Source organism: Rhinatrema bivittatum, chromosome 13, assembly GCF_901001135.1.
Source record: "Rhinatrema bivittatum chromosome 13, aRhiBiv1.1, whole genome shotgun sequence".
NCBI classification, from domain to species: domain Eukaryota; kingdom Metazoa; phylum Chordata; class Amphibia; order Gymnophiona; family Rhinatrematidae; genus Rhinatrema; species Rhinatrema bivittatum.
The window spans coordinates 38,315,184-38,332,996 of record NC_042627.1 but is presented as its reverse complement, the minus strand read 5'-3'; the positions used below and the strand labels follow the sequence as shown (position 1 = coordinate 38,332,996).

The 17,813-nt window shown below is 46.4% G+C and overlaps 1 protein-coding gene across 2 annotated transcripts in view; it reads right to left on the bottom strand.

Moving 5' to 3' along the window:
* Nucleotides 1–17,813, bottom strand: part of LOC115074847 (threonine--tRNA ligase 2, cytoplasmic-like) — a 112,104-nt gene that overhangs the window by 10,115 nt on the left and 84,176 nt on the right. For both annotated transcript variants that reach the window (XM_029574767.1, XM_029574766.1), the window contains 4 exons: nt 13,635–13,772; nt 11,833–11,910; nt 11,636–11,736; nt 11,231–11,335 (listed from right to left, as the gene is read on the bottom strand). In XM_029574767.1, the coding sequence (XP_029430627.1) occupies nt 11,231–11,335; nt 11,636–11,736; nt 11,833–11,910; nt 13,635–13,772 (422 nt within the window). The remainder of the gene's footprint in view (nt 1–11,230; nt 11,336–11,635; nt 11,737–11,832; nt 11,911–13,634; nt 13,773–17,813) is intronic.

Below are 17,813 nucleotides of genomic sequence, written 5' to 3'. Positions count from 1 at the left end.
GGCCGCGGGAGCACCCGTGGGGGGGAGAGACTGGCACCACTAGCTTTCCCCACACTGCTAACCAATCTCCCTACAAAGAAGAACAAAAACGGGAGAAAAAAACCACACAATTTTAACTTACCCTGGCAAGAAATGAAGCACAGGAGAGGAAAGAGGGAGGAGGAAGGACGGAGAGTGTAAACAGCCCTGCCTGCAAGCTCTCAAATCAGACCTCTCACTAATCAGACTTTTTTTTTTTTTTTTTTAAATAAACTTTAGAAAGCAGCTTGATCCAGCCTAGCAAAAAATACAGATAAGGCAAATAAAAGCAAGAAAGCCTGTAAGGAGGGGGAAGCTCCAGGTTCCCCTACTCTCATCTGCTGGAGTCAGAGATATACTGAACTCCTGTAAAGGGTGCACAAGTACTTAAGGAAGCACCCTCCGAAGCCTTGTCTGACTCCATCTGCTCGACGGCGGACATAACCCACTGTCTGGACTGATCCTGGTACGTACAGGGAATACATGAGAATACCACGAAAAAAAACTGCCAAGACTGCAGCCTGGCTATCTTGGTGGATAAAAACGGAAAAAAATTAAAAAATTTAAAAAAAAAAACAAAAGCACACCACTATGTACAGCGGAAATGGGTAAAAACCAGTAGGCACGATTCTGCTGATCTTAATCTGAAAATCATCCCCCCAAAAATGCACTGGTATTACCATAAACTAACAAAGTCTCTAATACAGTCTAATTTTTTATGGAATTTTTTTTTTTTTGCCAACATTGGATTAGTCAACAAAAAAACTTTGCCTATGGGAAGACATTCAGAGTTTGGTTAGGATTCAAGCAATTCAAAATCATGATTTTGTCTATCATTTTTTTTATTTATTTGCCACCTGGTGACGAACTCTAGGCAGTTTACAGTAAATATTCATAATCCTCATCTACAATAAAACTATAAAAACATACAACAGTAAAAGACAAAATACAAAAGATAACCAAAAACATAAAAGCTGAGATCATATCATATTACATGGGATAAAATACAGCAGGGCGTTCCGGGAAAAAATTATCATATGCCAACTTAAAAAATGTTGAGATTACTTACCTGATAATCTCCTTTTCCTTAGTGTAGACAGATGGACTCAGAACAAATGGGTATAGTATGCTCGTGCTAGCAGTTGGAGACGGATCTGACGTCAGCACGGGTATATATACCCCCACAGGAAGTGAAGCAACTCAGTAATCTTCCTTGCAAAAGCTGTTATGGATGTATGTGTACTGACGATCAATGAAATTAGTGAAACAGGATTCCTCTGACCGATTGATAGGAGCTGGAGACCACCAGCATTCACAACCGGAAGGCGTCGATACCTGGCAAAGGGGACGTTCTCAAGTAAGAAAATGACATGGCCTACCTTGAATCGGTGAACCCATGTATACCGGCAGCCGGGCGGGATGCTGAGTCCATCTGTCTACACTAAGGAAAAGGAGATTATCAGGTAAGTAATCTCAACATTTCCTAGCGTGTAGCAAGATGGACTCAGAACAAATGGGATGTACAAAAGCTTTACTCCCAGCCTGGGCGGGAGGCTGCCTGAGGACCGCGTAGGACTGCCCTCGCAAATGCTGTGTCCTCCCTGGCCTGGACATCCAGACGGTAGAACCTGGAGAAGGTATGGAGGGAGGACCATGTCGTCGCTTTACATATTTCTGCAGGCGACAGCATCCTGGATTCTGCCCAAGATGCTGCTTGGGCTCTGGTAGAATGAGCCTCGACCAGTAGAGGCGGTGACTTCCCGGCCTCTACGTAAGCTGCTCTGATAACTTCTTTAATCCAGCGGGCGATGGTGGGCCGAGAGGCTGCTTCACCTTGTTTCTTTCCGCTGTGCAGGACGAACAGATGGTCCGTCTTTCGTACTTCTTGTGTCATTTCCAGATATCTGGGCAGCAATCTGCCGATGTCGAGATGGCGTAGTAAACGCCCTTCTTCTGATTTCTTCAAACCCGCCGTGGTAGGCAAGGATATGGTTTGGTTGAAGTGAAATTGTGAGACCACTTTAGGTAGAAAGGAGGGAACCGTGCGAAGATGGATAGCCTCAGGAGTGATTCTGAGAAAGGGATCACGGCAGGACAGCGCTTGTAGCTCTGAGATGCGGCATGCTGAACACACTGCCAGCAGGAACACCATCTTCAAAGTTAGCGAACGGAGAGACAGGGCCCGAAGGGGTCTGAAGGTGGATCCCGCGAGGAAATCCAAAACAAGGTTGAGGTTCCACAGGGGCACTGGCCACTTCAATGGCGGACAAATGTGCTTGACTCCTTTCAGAAAGCGGCAAACATCTGGGTGCGTGGCGATGGTCTTGCCATCCCTCCTGGGACCGTAGCAAGACAGCGCAGCCACCTGAACCTTGATGGAGCGTAGGGAGAGACTCTTCTGAAGCCCATCCTGCAGGAAATCCAGAACAATAGGGATAGTGGTCGCATGTGGATTGGTGCCATGAGTGTCGCACCAGGCTTCAAATACTCTCCAGATCCTTACGTAGGTGAGGGATGTGGAAAACTTGCGAGCTCGGAGGAGTGTATCTATCACCGGCTCCGAGTAACCTCTTTTCCTCAGCCTAGCCCTCTCAATGGCCAGACCGTAAGAGAGAATTGGGCCGGATCCTCGTGGAGGATGGGACCTTGACGTAGCAGGTCCCTGAGAGGAGGCAGGGGAAGGGGCTCCCCTGCCAGTAGTCTTCTCATGTCCGCGTACCAGGGTCTTCTTGGCCAGTCTGGTGCCACTAGAAGAACTAGGCCCCGGTGCTTCTGAATCTTGTGGATAAGGGCGCCCAGCAGAGGCCACGGAGGAAAAGCGTATAGCAGGGTCCCGGGAGGCCATGGCGTCGATCCCGTGCGCGAACGGATCTCGCTTGCGGCTAAAGTATCTGGGTACTTGAGCATTGGACCTGTCCGCTAGTAAGTCCATGGCCGGAATCCCCCACTGATCCACAATCATCTGGAAGGCTGTGGGCGACAGCTGCCATTCCCCCGGATTTAGGCTTTCTCTGCTGAGGAAGCCTGCCGTGGCGTTGTCCTTCCCGGCAATGTGGACGGCGGAGATGTCCTGAAGATTCGCCTCTGCCCAAGCCATCAGCGGGGCTATCTCTAGGGACACCTGTCAGCTTCTGTTTCCGCCCTGATGGTTGATGTATGCCACCGTGGTGGCGTTGTCGGACATCACTCTGACTGCCCGATTCCGCAGTCTGTGAGCAAATTGCAGGCAGGCTAACCGTACTGCCCGTGCCTCTAGACGGTTAATGCTCCACCGCCCTTGTGCGGTGAGTTCTTCGCAGTGTGCTCTCCATCCGCTCAGGCTGGCATCTGTGGTGAGCAGAATCCACGTGGGGGAGGACATCTTCGACCCCCTGCTCGTGTCGTTGGACTGCAACCACCACCGTAACTGGGTCCGCACTCTGGCTGGCAGAGGTAGATGCACGGAATAATTCCGGAAGCGGGGGCTCCAGCGAGAGAGCAGGGAGTGTTGTAGAGGTCTCATATGGGCCCTTGCCCAGGGTACCACTTCCAGGGTGGATGCCATGAGGCCGAGAACCTGCAGATAATCCCAAGCTATGGGCCGGCTGGCTCCCATCAAGGACCGAAGACGCGTCTGAAGTTTTAAACTTCTCTTGGTAGTGAGACTGACTTTGTCTGCCTGGGTGTCGAACTGGACTCCCAGGTATTCCAGTGATTGGGAAGGCTGTAGGCAACTCTTTTTGAGGTTGACTACCCATCCCAGGCTTTCCAGAAGGGCGATCACCCTGTCGGTTGCCCGATGGCTCTCCTCTCGTGATTTCGCCCTGATCAGCCAATCGTCTAGGTAGGGATGGACAAGGATTCCTTCCCGTCTGAGCGCCGCTGCTTCCACTACGACCACCTTGGTGAAGGTCCGCGGCGCCGTGGCTAACCCGAAGGGCAGAGCCCGGAATTGGAAGTGGCGTCCCAGAACCTTGAAGCGTAGGTAGCGCTGATGATCCGGATGGATCGGGATATGCATGTTGGCTTCTGACAAGTCTAAGGCCGTGAGGAATTCTCCTGGCTGTACTGCGGTCTTGACTGAGCGCAGAGTTTCCATGCGAAACCTCGGGACCCTTAAGTATCGGTTGACTGACTTGAGGTCCAACACGGGCCGGAAAGTGCCCTCTTTCTTGGGTACCATGAAATAAATGGAATAGTGTCCAGAATTCATTTCCCATGCAGGTACTGGGATGATGGCTTTCAAGGACAGGAGACTCACCAGGGTAGCTTCCAATGCTGCCTACTTGTGTATTGGACACGAAGATTCCACAAACCTGTCTGGAGGGAGGTGATGGAAGTCCAGATAATACCCCTCTCGGATGATGGCGAGGACCCACTGGTCCGACGTAATCTCGACCCATCTGGGGTAGAAGAGGGTTAAACCTGCCCCCTATGGCTCCGTCCCCCGGATGGATCGGCTGATTCTCATTGGGAGGCGCGGCCGGGCCGTGACCCCGAGACTGCTCCCCTCTTATGCTGCTTGGTCCGAAAGGACTGGTTCCTGGCCTGAGGACGAGGTGCCTGGTAGCGACTCCTATAGGGAGTGAAGCGTTGGGAACTTCTACCTCTGGAGGGCCTCGGGAAGGCGCGCTGGTTCCTTTTGAACCTATCTTCCAGCAATTGAGGTACTGGAGAGGCGCCCCATGTGCTGGCCAGTTTATCAAGGTCGCTGACGAACAGGAAAGAACTCCTAAAGGGCATTCTGGTGAGGCGTGTCTTCGATGGAGCATCGGCTGACCAATTCCGTATCCAGAGCTGCCTTCTGGCAGCTACGGAGGATGAGACCCCCTTTGCTGTTGTACGGACTAGGTTGGATGCGGCATCCGTGAGGAACGAGAGAGCTGACTCCATGTCTGTTGCCGGAGCATTGTTCCTGACCTGTGACAAACAGGAACGCGTCACCACTGTGCAGCAGGTTGTGATCCGCAAAGATAGAGCTGCCACCTCAAAGGTCTGTTTCAGGATGGCGTCCAGGCGCCGGTCATGAGGCTCCTTGAGGGCCCCCCCCCTTTCGACTGGAATGGTAGTGCGCTTGACCACAGCGCTAACCAAGGCGTCTACCTGAGGGCACTCCAGCATCTCCTTGATTGCCGGTTCCAGGGGGTACATGCCCGTTAGGGCCCGACCCCCTTTAAATGAGGCCGCTGGTACAGCCCATTCCAAATCTATCAGTTGCTGTGCTGCTTGCAAGAAGAGAAAATGGCGGGCTGTAGGACGAAGACCTTCCAGCAGAGGGTTCTGCGTAGAGGGCACCGTAGTGCTGGGACCTGTAATAGCCAACTCCGCCAGGCACTGCGATACCAGGTCGGAGAGATCTTCCTTGGGAAAGAACTGCCTCATGGTTCGATATGGCTCAATCCCCGAGGGAAGTTCCCCCTCCTCAGGGGGTTCGGACTCGTCCTCCGAGACATCAGGGTCCACCTGAACCGGACTGCTCGGAGGCGGGTGCCCACAATAAGGGCGCGAAGGTCCAGGGGCAGGATCAGCTGGAGCAGCAGCAGCAGGGCCTGGACAGGAAGCTGATTGCATCTGTACAAAGGCATGAATCCCCTTAAAGAGATCTACCCAGGAAATGGAAGCGGTCTCTAGCCGTCGGGGTACCAGGTCCCCCGGGATTCCAGGTTGTTCGAGACTGCCGGCTAGATCCGGGGTGGCCCCTGGGGAACTGTCAGCAAACCTCGGTTGAGACTGGTCCTGGCCCGAGGCTCCCACTGCCTCCTCACATTGGGCACAAAGGGAGTCTGGCTCCTCGCTGTGCGTGGCTCTAAGCTGGCATGCTGAGCAGAGGCAGAGAGCTTTAATGCTGGAATCAGGAGGCGCCGCCGCTGGAGACGCTGGGGCGTTCGGATGTTCCATCGCGGCTTGTGAATATAGCGCTGAAGAATATGAGCTTAATATAATATGCGCTCAAGAATATGCGGCAGCAATATGCGCTTAATACAATATGCGCTTAATAATATGCGGCAGCAATATATAATATGCGCTCAATAATATGCGGCAGCAATATACGCTTAATACAATATGCGCTCAATAATATGCGGCAGCAATATGCGCTTAATACAACAGGCGCTCAGTAATATGCGGCAGCAATATGCGCTTAATAGAACAGCGCACAATAATATGCGGCAGCAATATGCGCTGAAAAGAACATGCGCTCAATAATATGCGGCAGCAATATACGCTCAATACAATATGCGCTTAATAATATGCGGCAGCAATATACAATATGCGCTTAATAATATGCGGCAGCAATATACGCTCAATGATATCCAATATGCGCTCAATAATATGCGGTCAGCGATATACGCTCAATGATATACAATATGCGCTCAACTCAATAATATGGGCTTAGTCATATAAAGGTGCCTATCATGGGCGCTCAATACCTGAACAAGGCCGACAAAATGGCGACCTCCACGGCGTGCCGCGTACAGGCAACGCCGCCGATCCTCGTCCCTCGGAGACCAAAAGTAAGAGATTTATTTATTTATTTTATTTATTTAAGGATTTATATACCGGAGGTTCCTGTATAATATACATATCACCCCGGTTTACAATGAACAGTAACTATCGCTTCAAGTTAGCGGTTTACAATGAACATGGTTAATCCAAATAACAGGAAAATATATATAATAATGTTAACAATTAAGAAGTAATAATAAATAGATAAAACAACAATTAATAAATAAATAAAAATAAATAAAAATAAATAACTAACTAACAGTAAACATCCATGAAAAGTAACAGTAAATAAGATAACAAGTTATGTGAAATATGCTGGGGTAAACGGATGATATGTGACCTGCTCTTAGCTCTGCGGGAATGCTTGTTTAAATAACCAAGTCTTAAGTTTCTTTTTAAATGTGGAGTGGCATGGTTCAAGGCGAAGGTCTGTGGGAAGTGAGTTCCAGAGTGAAGGGCCCGCTGTGGATAGGGCGCGTTTTCTCATCGCGGATTTAGCTGGTTGGGTGATTAGTCTGTTCTGATAAGCGCTTCTGGTCGGTTTCATGGATGTGTGTAGCTGAATTTGGAATGTTAGCTTGAGAGGCGCGATGTTGTGCAAGGCTTTATGTATCATCATTAAGGATTTGAATTGGATCCTGAATTTAATTGGGAGCCAGTGGAGATGAAGAAGGATTGGGGTAATATGATCTCTTTTTTTGGCATTTGAGAGGATTCTTGCTGAGGCATTAAGGACCATCTGAAGTGGTTTTGTGGTGCATGCTGGTAGGCCTAGAAGGAGGGAGTTGCAGTAGTCCAGTTTTGGGAGTATGATGGCCTGTAGTACCATGCGGAAGTCTCTGTATAGCAGGAGTGGTTTTAGTTTCTTTAAGGTTTGAAGTTTAAAGAAACATTCTTTTGTAGTGTTATTGACGAATTTGTTGAGGCTGAATCCGCTGTCTGTGATGACTCCTAGGTCTTTTACTTGTTGTGAAAAGGTATCCAGGCTTTGGCTAGTATTAAGAGTTGTGGGTGGGACATAGTTTTCCGGTGCTATAATGAGGATTTCAGTTTTTTTTGTGTTTAAGACTAGGTTGAGGCTGGTGAGAAGGTTGTTGATAGCTGAGAGACATTTATTCCAGTGTGACATAGCTTTGTGTAGTGAGTCTTCTATAGGGATGAGGATTTGTATATCATCCGCATATAGAAAATGAATTAGCTTGAGGTTGGTGAGTAATTGACAGAGTGGGAGAAGATATATATTGAAGAGAGTCGGGGAGAGGGATGATCCTTGCGGTACTCCCCTTTTGGATTCGATGGCGTGGGACTCATTGTTGTTTATCTTGACCTTGTATGATCTGTTTTCCAAAAATGATTTGAACCAGTTGAATGCTGATCCTGTAATGCCAATGTCCGTTAGTCGTTGTAGGAGGCACTGGTGGTTTACAGTATCAAACGCTGATGAGAGATCAAGGAGAGCGAGGAGGCAAGGATGGCCTTTTTCTAGGTTAAAGATAATAGTGTCTGATAGAGTGGCTAATAACGATTCGGTATTCCTCGTCTTGCGAAAACCAAATTGGTTTGGGGTGAGGATGTTGTTTTCTTCAAGAAATTCTGTGAGTTGTTTGTTAACAACTTTCTCCATAGTTTTGGCTATCATAGGGAGGTTTGCTATGGGTATGAAGTTAGCTGGGTCTGAGGTGGAAAGGTTGGGTTTTTTCAGAAGCGGTTTGAGCATGGCTAACTTGAGTTGGTTAGGTACATGGCCTTGGGTGAGAGAACAGTTAATGATGTCTGTGACAGGTTTGGCTATAGTGTTGGTGATCAGACTCAGTGTGTTTGATGGAATATGGTCTGCAGGGTGAGAGGATGGTTTTATCTTCTTGAGGATATTCTCTATTTCTAGTGTGGATGTAGGCTCAAACTTGTCGAGCATTGTTGGAGTTGTGTTAAGTTGTAAAGTGGTTGAGTGCGATGTTTGTTGCATGTGTGAAGGTGAAGATTGCTGGACGGTAGAGTGCGAGGTTTGTTGATCTGTTGCGTGCAAAAGATATACGCCTTACCTGATCCTCGGCGCTTCCCGGTTGGAACCCGGGCGGTCTCCGGCTGCGGGGGGAGAGGGGAAATACCTTCACCGCCGCGTTTGAGGAAATGCACCCACTGCCTCTAAGCCACCGAACTCGTCTTGCTCGGGGCTAAGTCCACACCGGGACCGAGGCGCCTCTCAGCCCGACCCGAGCCCTTCTCGCTCGGGGGCTAGATCCCTGCCGCGATTCGGCCACCGGACCGAGGCCTAGACCTCCGAGGGATCACGGAAATCACCCCGGGAAACTCAACTGGGGGAGGGACCCGAGGGTATCACCGCAGGAGTGCGGGGCTTGATGTTCCTGTAGAAATTTAGTAAGTAGAATATAGAAAGTAGAAAATAGAAAGTAGTATTGGAAAACACGCTCTGCGAGCGTGCAGGCTCTCCAAACTGCTTTGGAGACGGAAATTACTGAGTTGCTTCACTTCCTGTGGGGGTATATATACCCGTGCTGATGACAGATCCGTCTCCAACTGCTAGCACGAGCATACTATACCCATTTGTTCTGAGTCCATCTGGCTACACGCTAGGAAAAGATAGGTTTTCAGCATTGACTTAGTCTACGAACAAGACGTCTGCCGTAATTCCATCAGCAAGAAATTCCAAAAAGTGGGAGTTGCAACTGTGCTGCACAGAAATCTGTAACATTTCGGGGGAGCCAGAGGAGAACTTTTCTTCCAGCACAGCCTTACTGGGGTAGGAGTGATCCTAGCCCCACGGGGCACAGCTGATTTTCATTTCCTGCCTGTACCGGAAGGCTACAACGCGCAGCTTTTACCCAGCTTCGCCCGGATTTGCTTGGATTTGGTAGATATTATCTTCTTCCAAGCCTGAGTGTTTGCTGTTTGGTGAAAAGAAAAGAGACTCCAAGGGGACCTTTTGAAATTTTCTTCAGGTAGGCTTGGTATTTAGTTTTCTCCTCTCTTACCCCCATTAGAGAAGATTTTTGAAATAGAATGCATTACAGCTGCTAGGTGCCTTCTCAGTATGTAATCTCATTATACTACATCCATTTAAAATAAATAATGCCTCATACCAAGAGGAAGGCTAAATTAAGACCTTCCTCTGGTAATATACCTATTGAGATGAGTCAGAGGAGTGTAACAGAGTGGCTGGAACCCCCTCAGATAACCCCTGTAGAGGAAACCGCTGTGGAAGTGCCAGTAGAGCAGACTGCACCCCACCTGGTTGAGGTGCCGGCAACACCTCCACCACCTGGGATTGCTGGGGAATCCCCAAAAAAAGAACCGGGTGATTCTCAGGAGGCTTCAGGAGTACTGGACCAGAGTTTTAAACAAGGTTTTACATCTAATCAAATTAATAAGGAACCCCCCCTTGAAGTATCTGGATCAGAAGATTCTGTTAGCCCAATTTTGATCCCCAAAGATGAAAGTACACCTAAGATAGAAAAGTTGGGTATGATAAAGCATAAAGATACAATTAAAGTTGTTAAACCTAAAGTATTAACTTCTGTAATTGTGAAACCTCCAAATATTACTTTGGAGACTTTGTGGAATTATATAGTTAAATTGGATACTTCTATTTCGAATTTGACAGATGCAGTAATAAAAGCAAACAACACAATGAAAATTAATTCAGAAAAGATCGAGAGTCAGCAAAAGGAAATTCATAAAATTGAAGAGCGAATTACTAAGATTGAAAAAATTCAGTGTAATCAAATTAAGGTAGAGGAGCAAAGTCAAAGAAAATTTGAAAATTTGGACAATAACATGCGGATACTGAATTTAAGAGTAGTTAACTTCCCAGTTATTAAGCAGTTAAATCCTGTTGATTTATTCAAATCATATATTTCACAGATATTAAAGGTCCCTGACCAGGCTATGCCTGTAATTGAAAAAGCTTTTTATATAGGGAAAATGAAGGAACAAGAACAAGATCTAATACAGGGTGAGGAAAAGATCAATAAAGAACAAGAAATTTCTGATGGAAATGTAATTAAAATTTCAGATTTGCTTCAAAAATCTCAAGAGGAAATTGAGGTTAAATTGCGTAGAACACTACTTGTGAAATTTGCTTTCATTACTGATAAAGAAAATGTATTAAGGTTTTTCTTCCATAATAGATTAACTCCTTTCTATGGGCAAAAAATTTGGGTATATCCTGACCTTGTTAGGAATACCCAAATACGTCAGAGGAAATTTTTGGGTATGAGAAAAAGTGTAATTGACAAGGGTGGTAACTTCTTATTAAAATACCCTTGTAATTGTGTGGTTAAGTTTGATGGGAAGGTTTATTTGTTTCTAGAACCTCTACATCTGGAAAACCTCCTTGAGAATATGATAACACCGGCTACAAGTAAATAAGGGGTTTCTTTGCATTATACCTAATTGATAACGTAATTATATTGTTTTGCTCAAAAAAATAATCTTCTCTATTTTTTCCTGTGATGAGATCTGGATATATACATATGTTTTCCTATAAGTGCTTTATCTTATGTAACATGGTATATTGTACAAATATGTCCAGTATTTTGCAATTAGCAAGTTAGTTTGTTATTGAAAAATTCTTAATAAAAAAAAAAGAAATCTGTAACATTTCCTTGCACTGCAAAGCTTTACAGATATACTTCAGGATGGATAAATAATTCTGGAAGGTTTATGTGGGTCTTTAAAATGGTGTGTGCATGCACAATCTTCCACCTACCATTTGCCACCATAGTTTTCAGATAGAATTGCTATCATTCTCTCCACTGATCCTAGAATAGCTCGGTGAATGATCACCGGTCTCTTCTTATCATCACCATCCTTGCTGAAAAGGATACAAGATACATTTACTGAGGCAAAAATGGAGCTGGGTAGACTGCATAGACCTCATGAATCATCATATTCTAGGCTTTTGCGTTGAATTTATCTGGCATGCATTGGATATACTGTACACATGTTGCTGTCTTCTATAGTGTCCCACAGCAATTTTGGCATGTTCACAAAGAAGCAGCAATAGGAGGGTAAATCATACAAAAATAGTGATTTAAAGTACTACATACAAATTGATCTGACTACAATAAAAGACATATTTAACAGCAGCACTAAGAATCTATAACTAACTCACCTAACATATATAAGGTTAAATCTGATTGGTAGCTGAAAGTCAAGCTGAATGGTAGCACATTGATGGTATCTGCCAATAGCATCTTTGATGTTTATATCAATCTGCAGAGAGAAAACAGGTAGGCTGAACAAAGGCTTTTCATCTTTCATTACCAAACAGGTAAAAAGTTGACCTGTATAGACTATTTCATTACAAACCTTAGGACCATAAAATGCACCATCCCCTGGATTTAGCTTCCACGGTTGTCCAAATTCATTCAAACTGTTTTCCAGTTGCTAAAAATGGCAAAAAAAAAAAGTAAAGAAAAAAGGGTGAATGGCTAAATCAACTGCCTCTTATCTCTGGAGTCATGGGTTCAAAGAGTAACTGGACCACATGCATGATATGACCATAGCAGTGTCCCTGCCCACAAGACAGGCTCCCACATCCCAAAGCCACCAAATATAGTTTAGAACAATTTAGCCCAATTCAGGAGGCTCTGCTCTGGTGAATGATTTTAGACTGGCTTGTAAAAGGACTGGTTTAATTTATATTTCACTCTAGTGACTTGTTCCTTCAATTGTAGGATGACATTTGTCAGAGAAACTTGCACTATGGCTTCCAAGTGAACTCCTGTATGGAAAGAAATGGCTTTGATTTCCTTTTGCAGCCAATATCTTCATTTTCACATGTAACACAATAACAAATCTTGCACTGGGGAATATTAGGCACTTAGATAAGATGGGTTTTGAATTTTGACTGGAAGTTTGTCAAGCTGGAGGCCCCCTAGACATCGGGCAGAAGCCTATTCCAAAAAGGAGAACACAAGGAAAGAGCCAACAGAGAGAACCTGTGATTAGTGTGTAAGATACATAGAAGAGCACAGGGTCCAAGGAGGGAGGTGGGACATGGCAGATGATTAGAGGGGGAAAAATGAGATTGTAGTAAGGAATCCAGGAGACCAAAAAAATGAGATAGAAAAAAGTCTAAGCAAGATATTTCAGGCATGAAAAGCAAGACATGAGCAGATACTGTGGAGCTGATAGCTAAATGAGAGCAGAGGATGGAAATCTGGGTACTGAGAGAGATCTCAGCCATGGTGAGACAACAGTTAGAGAATGAGAGAGGCAAAAAAAATCAATGAAGAGAAAACAGAGGGGGGAGCATGGAAGAGCACAGACACCTGCCACAAAGAACCTTGGTTTTGGAAGGATTAAGCATAAGGAAGTGCAAGCGAATTCAGGATGAAATGGCAGAAAGACCACTGGAAGGAAAGCAACGGAGGGGGATTAAAGAATGAGACACAAATGTACATATGACCATCACAAGAGTGATAGGAACAGCCAAAGGAGAAGATCCACATACCCACGGACCTATGGTCTGCCAAAAGAAGCAGTGGCCCCAGACCAGAACCTTGTGGGACACTAAGGGTTAGTGTGGAATGAAAAGAGTAGTGGTTACTGATCAGAGCCCAGAGAGGAAAGAGGAAAGCCATACTTGTCCTAGTGGTGGCTCCACAATTAAAAACTGCTCCAGAAAAAAAGGGGAAAATAAGCATATCCACAACTGGCAAGTCTGAGGCTTCCAAACAAAAAATCAGTGTTACTTCCTGTATCTATCAGTGTTGTGTCCTCTATCATATTAAGAGGAATCATGAGTTAGAAACCCTAAAACGTACTGATCTTTACCGCCACCCCTAACCCCTCTTAACCCAGTTATCTTTTCCTAAACATATCTGTCTCTGAATGCACACATTGTATCTAAAATCTGTACATATGTCTACCTCCTTTTTAAATATTTATTCCTGAGCATCTAACCTGTACATCATTAGGAACTAGTGATTCTCACGTGGAATGACGGCATATAAAACACATAAATAAATATCACTGACAGTACAGTAAAGGCATGGCTAGAAGAAAAATTCTCCAAAATCACAAAACTAGTCATTTTTACGTCCGGCCCTCATTTAAAAAAATCATTCCGCTAAAATATGAAAATGTCAAACATGTTCCTGGAGTACCTTTTCAGCTTGATTCCAGACCTCTATTTCACCAAGAAAATTCTCAGGTCTTGTGGAAAGATGTAGTTGGAAAGTAAAACCAAACACTACATAAACTGACTGCAGAAACTGTAGACAACCTTTGATTTCCACTTCAATCTGCAATGCAACAGAAGGGAAAAACTGGATAGACTGCAAACATAACACAACACAAGTTGACTTTTCCTCCTCCCAAATTCAGCCCCCTTGCCATATCCTGCCTCAGCAAAATCCAACCTGTCTCCTCCATCTCACTCTTGCTTTGATTACTGGTCTCTCCCCCTTTCCCCACCCCAGACAAGAGCTTAAATTGCAATAGAAAGTTTGTCGATCACAGATCAACCTCAGCCATCTATGGACCCCATAGATAGGACAATTATAGAAGACAATCATCCTTGACCATGAGGTATTGCAGATGAGGAGGCATCACCGCTGCAAGATACTGCAGCCATTAACTTCCAATTCCGGTAGTGCTCTAACCCAGTGGTTCTCAACCTTTTTCCCATCGTGACACACCTGACAGGCCACGCTCACGTGTGACACACCGCTCATTACAATTCACAGCGGAAATAAAAAGTGTAGGTCCGGTAATTATTTTTATTGTTTAAAATGACACAAGGAAAAGATACATATTCTGTCTGAACAGAAAATGCATAAATAGTAAACATCCCACACCAAAACAGCACCAATTTCCAGCTCTTAAACAGTAACCACCTTACCTAAGAAAAGGCAACAATGAAATATTACACCAGGCCTTAAGACACCAATACATCTCCTATTAGGAAAACGGACCAAGTCAGGCTGCTATAGAGCCCTACACAGAAACTACACGCCAGCAGAAATCCTCACCTGAATCACATGTGCTGACCCTCACCTAACAAAGAATAAAGAGAAAACGCATAACTAGAAGCATGCAGAAAAAACTGAATTGGAAATTGCAACAAGCCAGAGTTTCTGTATGCAGTGCAACAAAGGAAAAAAGAAACATCACCCATCCATATAAAACAAATCAAGAAATATAAAATCAGTAGCAGTAAAATCATACTAACAAAAAGAACAGATTATTTCGAAACAGATGAGTGGAATATCCAATAATTAAAAACTCATAAAAAATTTGTAGATACCAATAAAATATTTCAAAATAGCAGACACAAAGACCAAGTAATGAAAAATAAGGATACAAAATTTTTTTGCTCTGCATACCTGGAAACGTTTGATATCCAGGAGTCCTGAGATTGTTTTAAATTAGCAGGAGGAGGGGTCTGAGTCCGCTTCCCCTCTGTTTATTCATGAGCTTGCTCTGTCACATACCAGCGCTCTCTCTCACACTGGCTCTCAATTACACACCTATACACACATGCTCTCAGTCACTCACATATACGCATGCTTTTTCTTTCACTTATATAGGCTCTTAATGTTGAGATTACATACCTGATAATCTCGTTTTCCTTAGTGTAGACAGATGGACTAGGAACGAATGGGTATAGTATGCTCGTGCTAGCAGTTGGAGACGGATCTGACGTCAGCACGGGTGTATATATACCCCCACAGGAAGCGTAGCAACTTAGTAATCTTCCTTGCAAAAGCTGTTATGGATGTGTGTACTGACGCTCAGTGAAAAGTGAAACAGGATTCCCCTGACCGATTGATAGTAGCTGGAGACCGCCAGCATTCCCAACCGGAAGGCGTTGACACCTGGTAGAGTGTACGCTCTTATGGAAACAGATGACATGGCTTACCTTGAATCGGTGAAACCCATGTACACAGGCAGCTGGGCGGGATGCTGAGTCCATCTGTCTACATAAAGGAAAACGAGATTATCAGGTAAGTAATCTCAACATTTCCTGTCGTGTAGCCAGATGGACTCAGAACGAATGGGATGTACAAAAGCTTTACTCCCAGCCTGGGCGGGAGGCTGCCTGAGGACTATGTAGGACCGCCCTCGCAAATGCTGTGTCCTCCCTGGCCTGGACATCCAGACGATAGAATCTGGAGAAGGTATGGAGGGAGGACCACGTCGCCGCTTTACAGATTTCCGCAGGCGACAGCATCCTGGATTCTGCCCAAGATGCCGCTTGTGCTCTGGTAGAATGAGCCTTGACTTGTAGAGGCGGAGACTTCCCAGCCTCCACGTAAGCTGCTCTGATAACTTCGTTAATCCAGCAGGCGATAGTGGGCCAAGAGGCTGCTTCCCCTTGTTTCCTGCTGTGCAGGACGAACAGATGGTCCATCCTTCGTACTTCCTGTGTCATTTCCAGATATCTGGGCAGCAGTCTGCCTATGTCGAGATGGCGTAGCAAACGCCCTTCTTCAGATTTCTTCAAACCCGCCGTGGTAGGCAAGGATATAGTTTGGTTAAGGTGAAATTGTGAGACCACTTTAGGTAAAAAGGAGGGAACCGTGCGAAGATGGATAGCCTCTGGAGTGATTCTGAGAAAGGGATCACGGCAGGACAGTGCTTGTAGCTCTGACACGCGGCATGCTGAACAGACCGCCAATAAGAACACCATCTTCAAGGTTAAAGAACAGAGAGACAGGCCCCGAAGGGGTCTGAAGGTGGATCCCACGAGGAAATCCAAAACAAGGTTAAGGTTCCACAAAGGCACTGGCCACTTCAGTGGCAGACGAATCTGCTTGACCCCTTTCAGGAAGCGAGACACATCTGGATGCGTGGCAATGGTCTTGCCATCCCTCCTGGGACCATAGCAAGACAGTGCAGCCACCTGAACTTTGATGGAGCTGAGGGAGAGACCCTTCTGAAGCCCATCTTGCAGGAAATCCAGAACAATAGGGATCGTGGTCGCATGTGGATTGGTGCCATGAGTGTCGCACCATGCTTCAAATATTCTCCAGATCCTTACGTAGGTGAGGGAAGTGGAAAACTTGCGTGCTCGGAGGAGTGTATCTATCACGGGCTCCGAGTAACCTCTTTTCTTCAGTCTAGCCCTCTCAATGGCCAGACCGTAAGAGAGAATTGAGCTGGATCCTCATGGAGGATGGGACCTTGACGTAGAAGGTCCCGGAGAGGAGGTAGGGGAAGGGGCTCCCCTGCCAGTAGTCTTCTCATGTCCGCGTACCAGGGTCTTCTTGGCCAGTCTGGTGACACTAGAAGAACTAGGCCCCGGTGTTTCTGAATCTTGTGGATGATGGCGCCCAGCAGAGGCCACGGAGGAAAGGCGTATAGCAGAGTCCCTGGAGGCCATGGCTGAACCAGGGCATCGATTCCGTGTGAGAACGGGTCGCGCTTGCGGCTGAAGTATCTGGGTACTTGAGCATTGGACTTGTCCGCCAGTAAATCCATTTCCAGAATCCCCCAGTGATCCACAATCATCTGGAAGGCTGTGGGTGACAGCTGCCACTCTCCCGGATTTAGGCTTTCTCTGCTGAGGAAGTCCGCCGTGGTGTTGTCCTTCCCGGCAATGTGGACGGCGGAGATGTCCTGAAGATTCGCCTCTGCCCAAGCCATCAGTGGGGCGATCTCCAGAGATACTTGTCGGCTTCTGGTTCCGCCCTGACGGTTGATGTATGCCACCATGGTGGCGTTGTCGGACATCACTCTGACTGCTCTGTTCTTCAGTCTGTGCGCAAATCGAAGGCATGCCAATCGGACTGCCCGAGCCTCTAGACGGTTGATGTTCCACGCTGACTCTTCTCTGTTCCACCGCCCTTGTGCGGTAAGTCCTTCGCAGTGTGCACCCCAGCCGCTCAGGCTGGCATCTGTGGTGAGCAGAGTCCACGTGGGGGAGGACATCTTCGACCCCCTGCTCATGTGGTTGGACTGCAACCACCACCGTAACTGGGTCCGCACTCTGGCAGGCAGAGGCAGGTGCGTGGAATAGTTCCGTAGACAGGGGCTCCAGCGAGAGAGCAAGGAGTGTTGTAGAGGTCTCATATGGGCCCTTGCCCAAGGTACCACACCTCCAGGGTGGATGCCATGAGACCTAGAACCTGCAGCTAATCCCAAGCTATGGGCCGACTGGCTCCCATCAAGTACTGGATACGCGTCTGGAGTTTTAACCTTCTCTTGGTAGTGAGACTGACTGTGTCTGCCTGGGTGTCGAACTGTACTCCCAGGTATTCCAGCGACTGGGAAGGTTGTAGGCAACTCTTGCCAAGGTTGATTACCCAGCCCAAGCTTTCCAGAAGGGCGATCACTCTGTC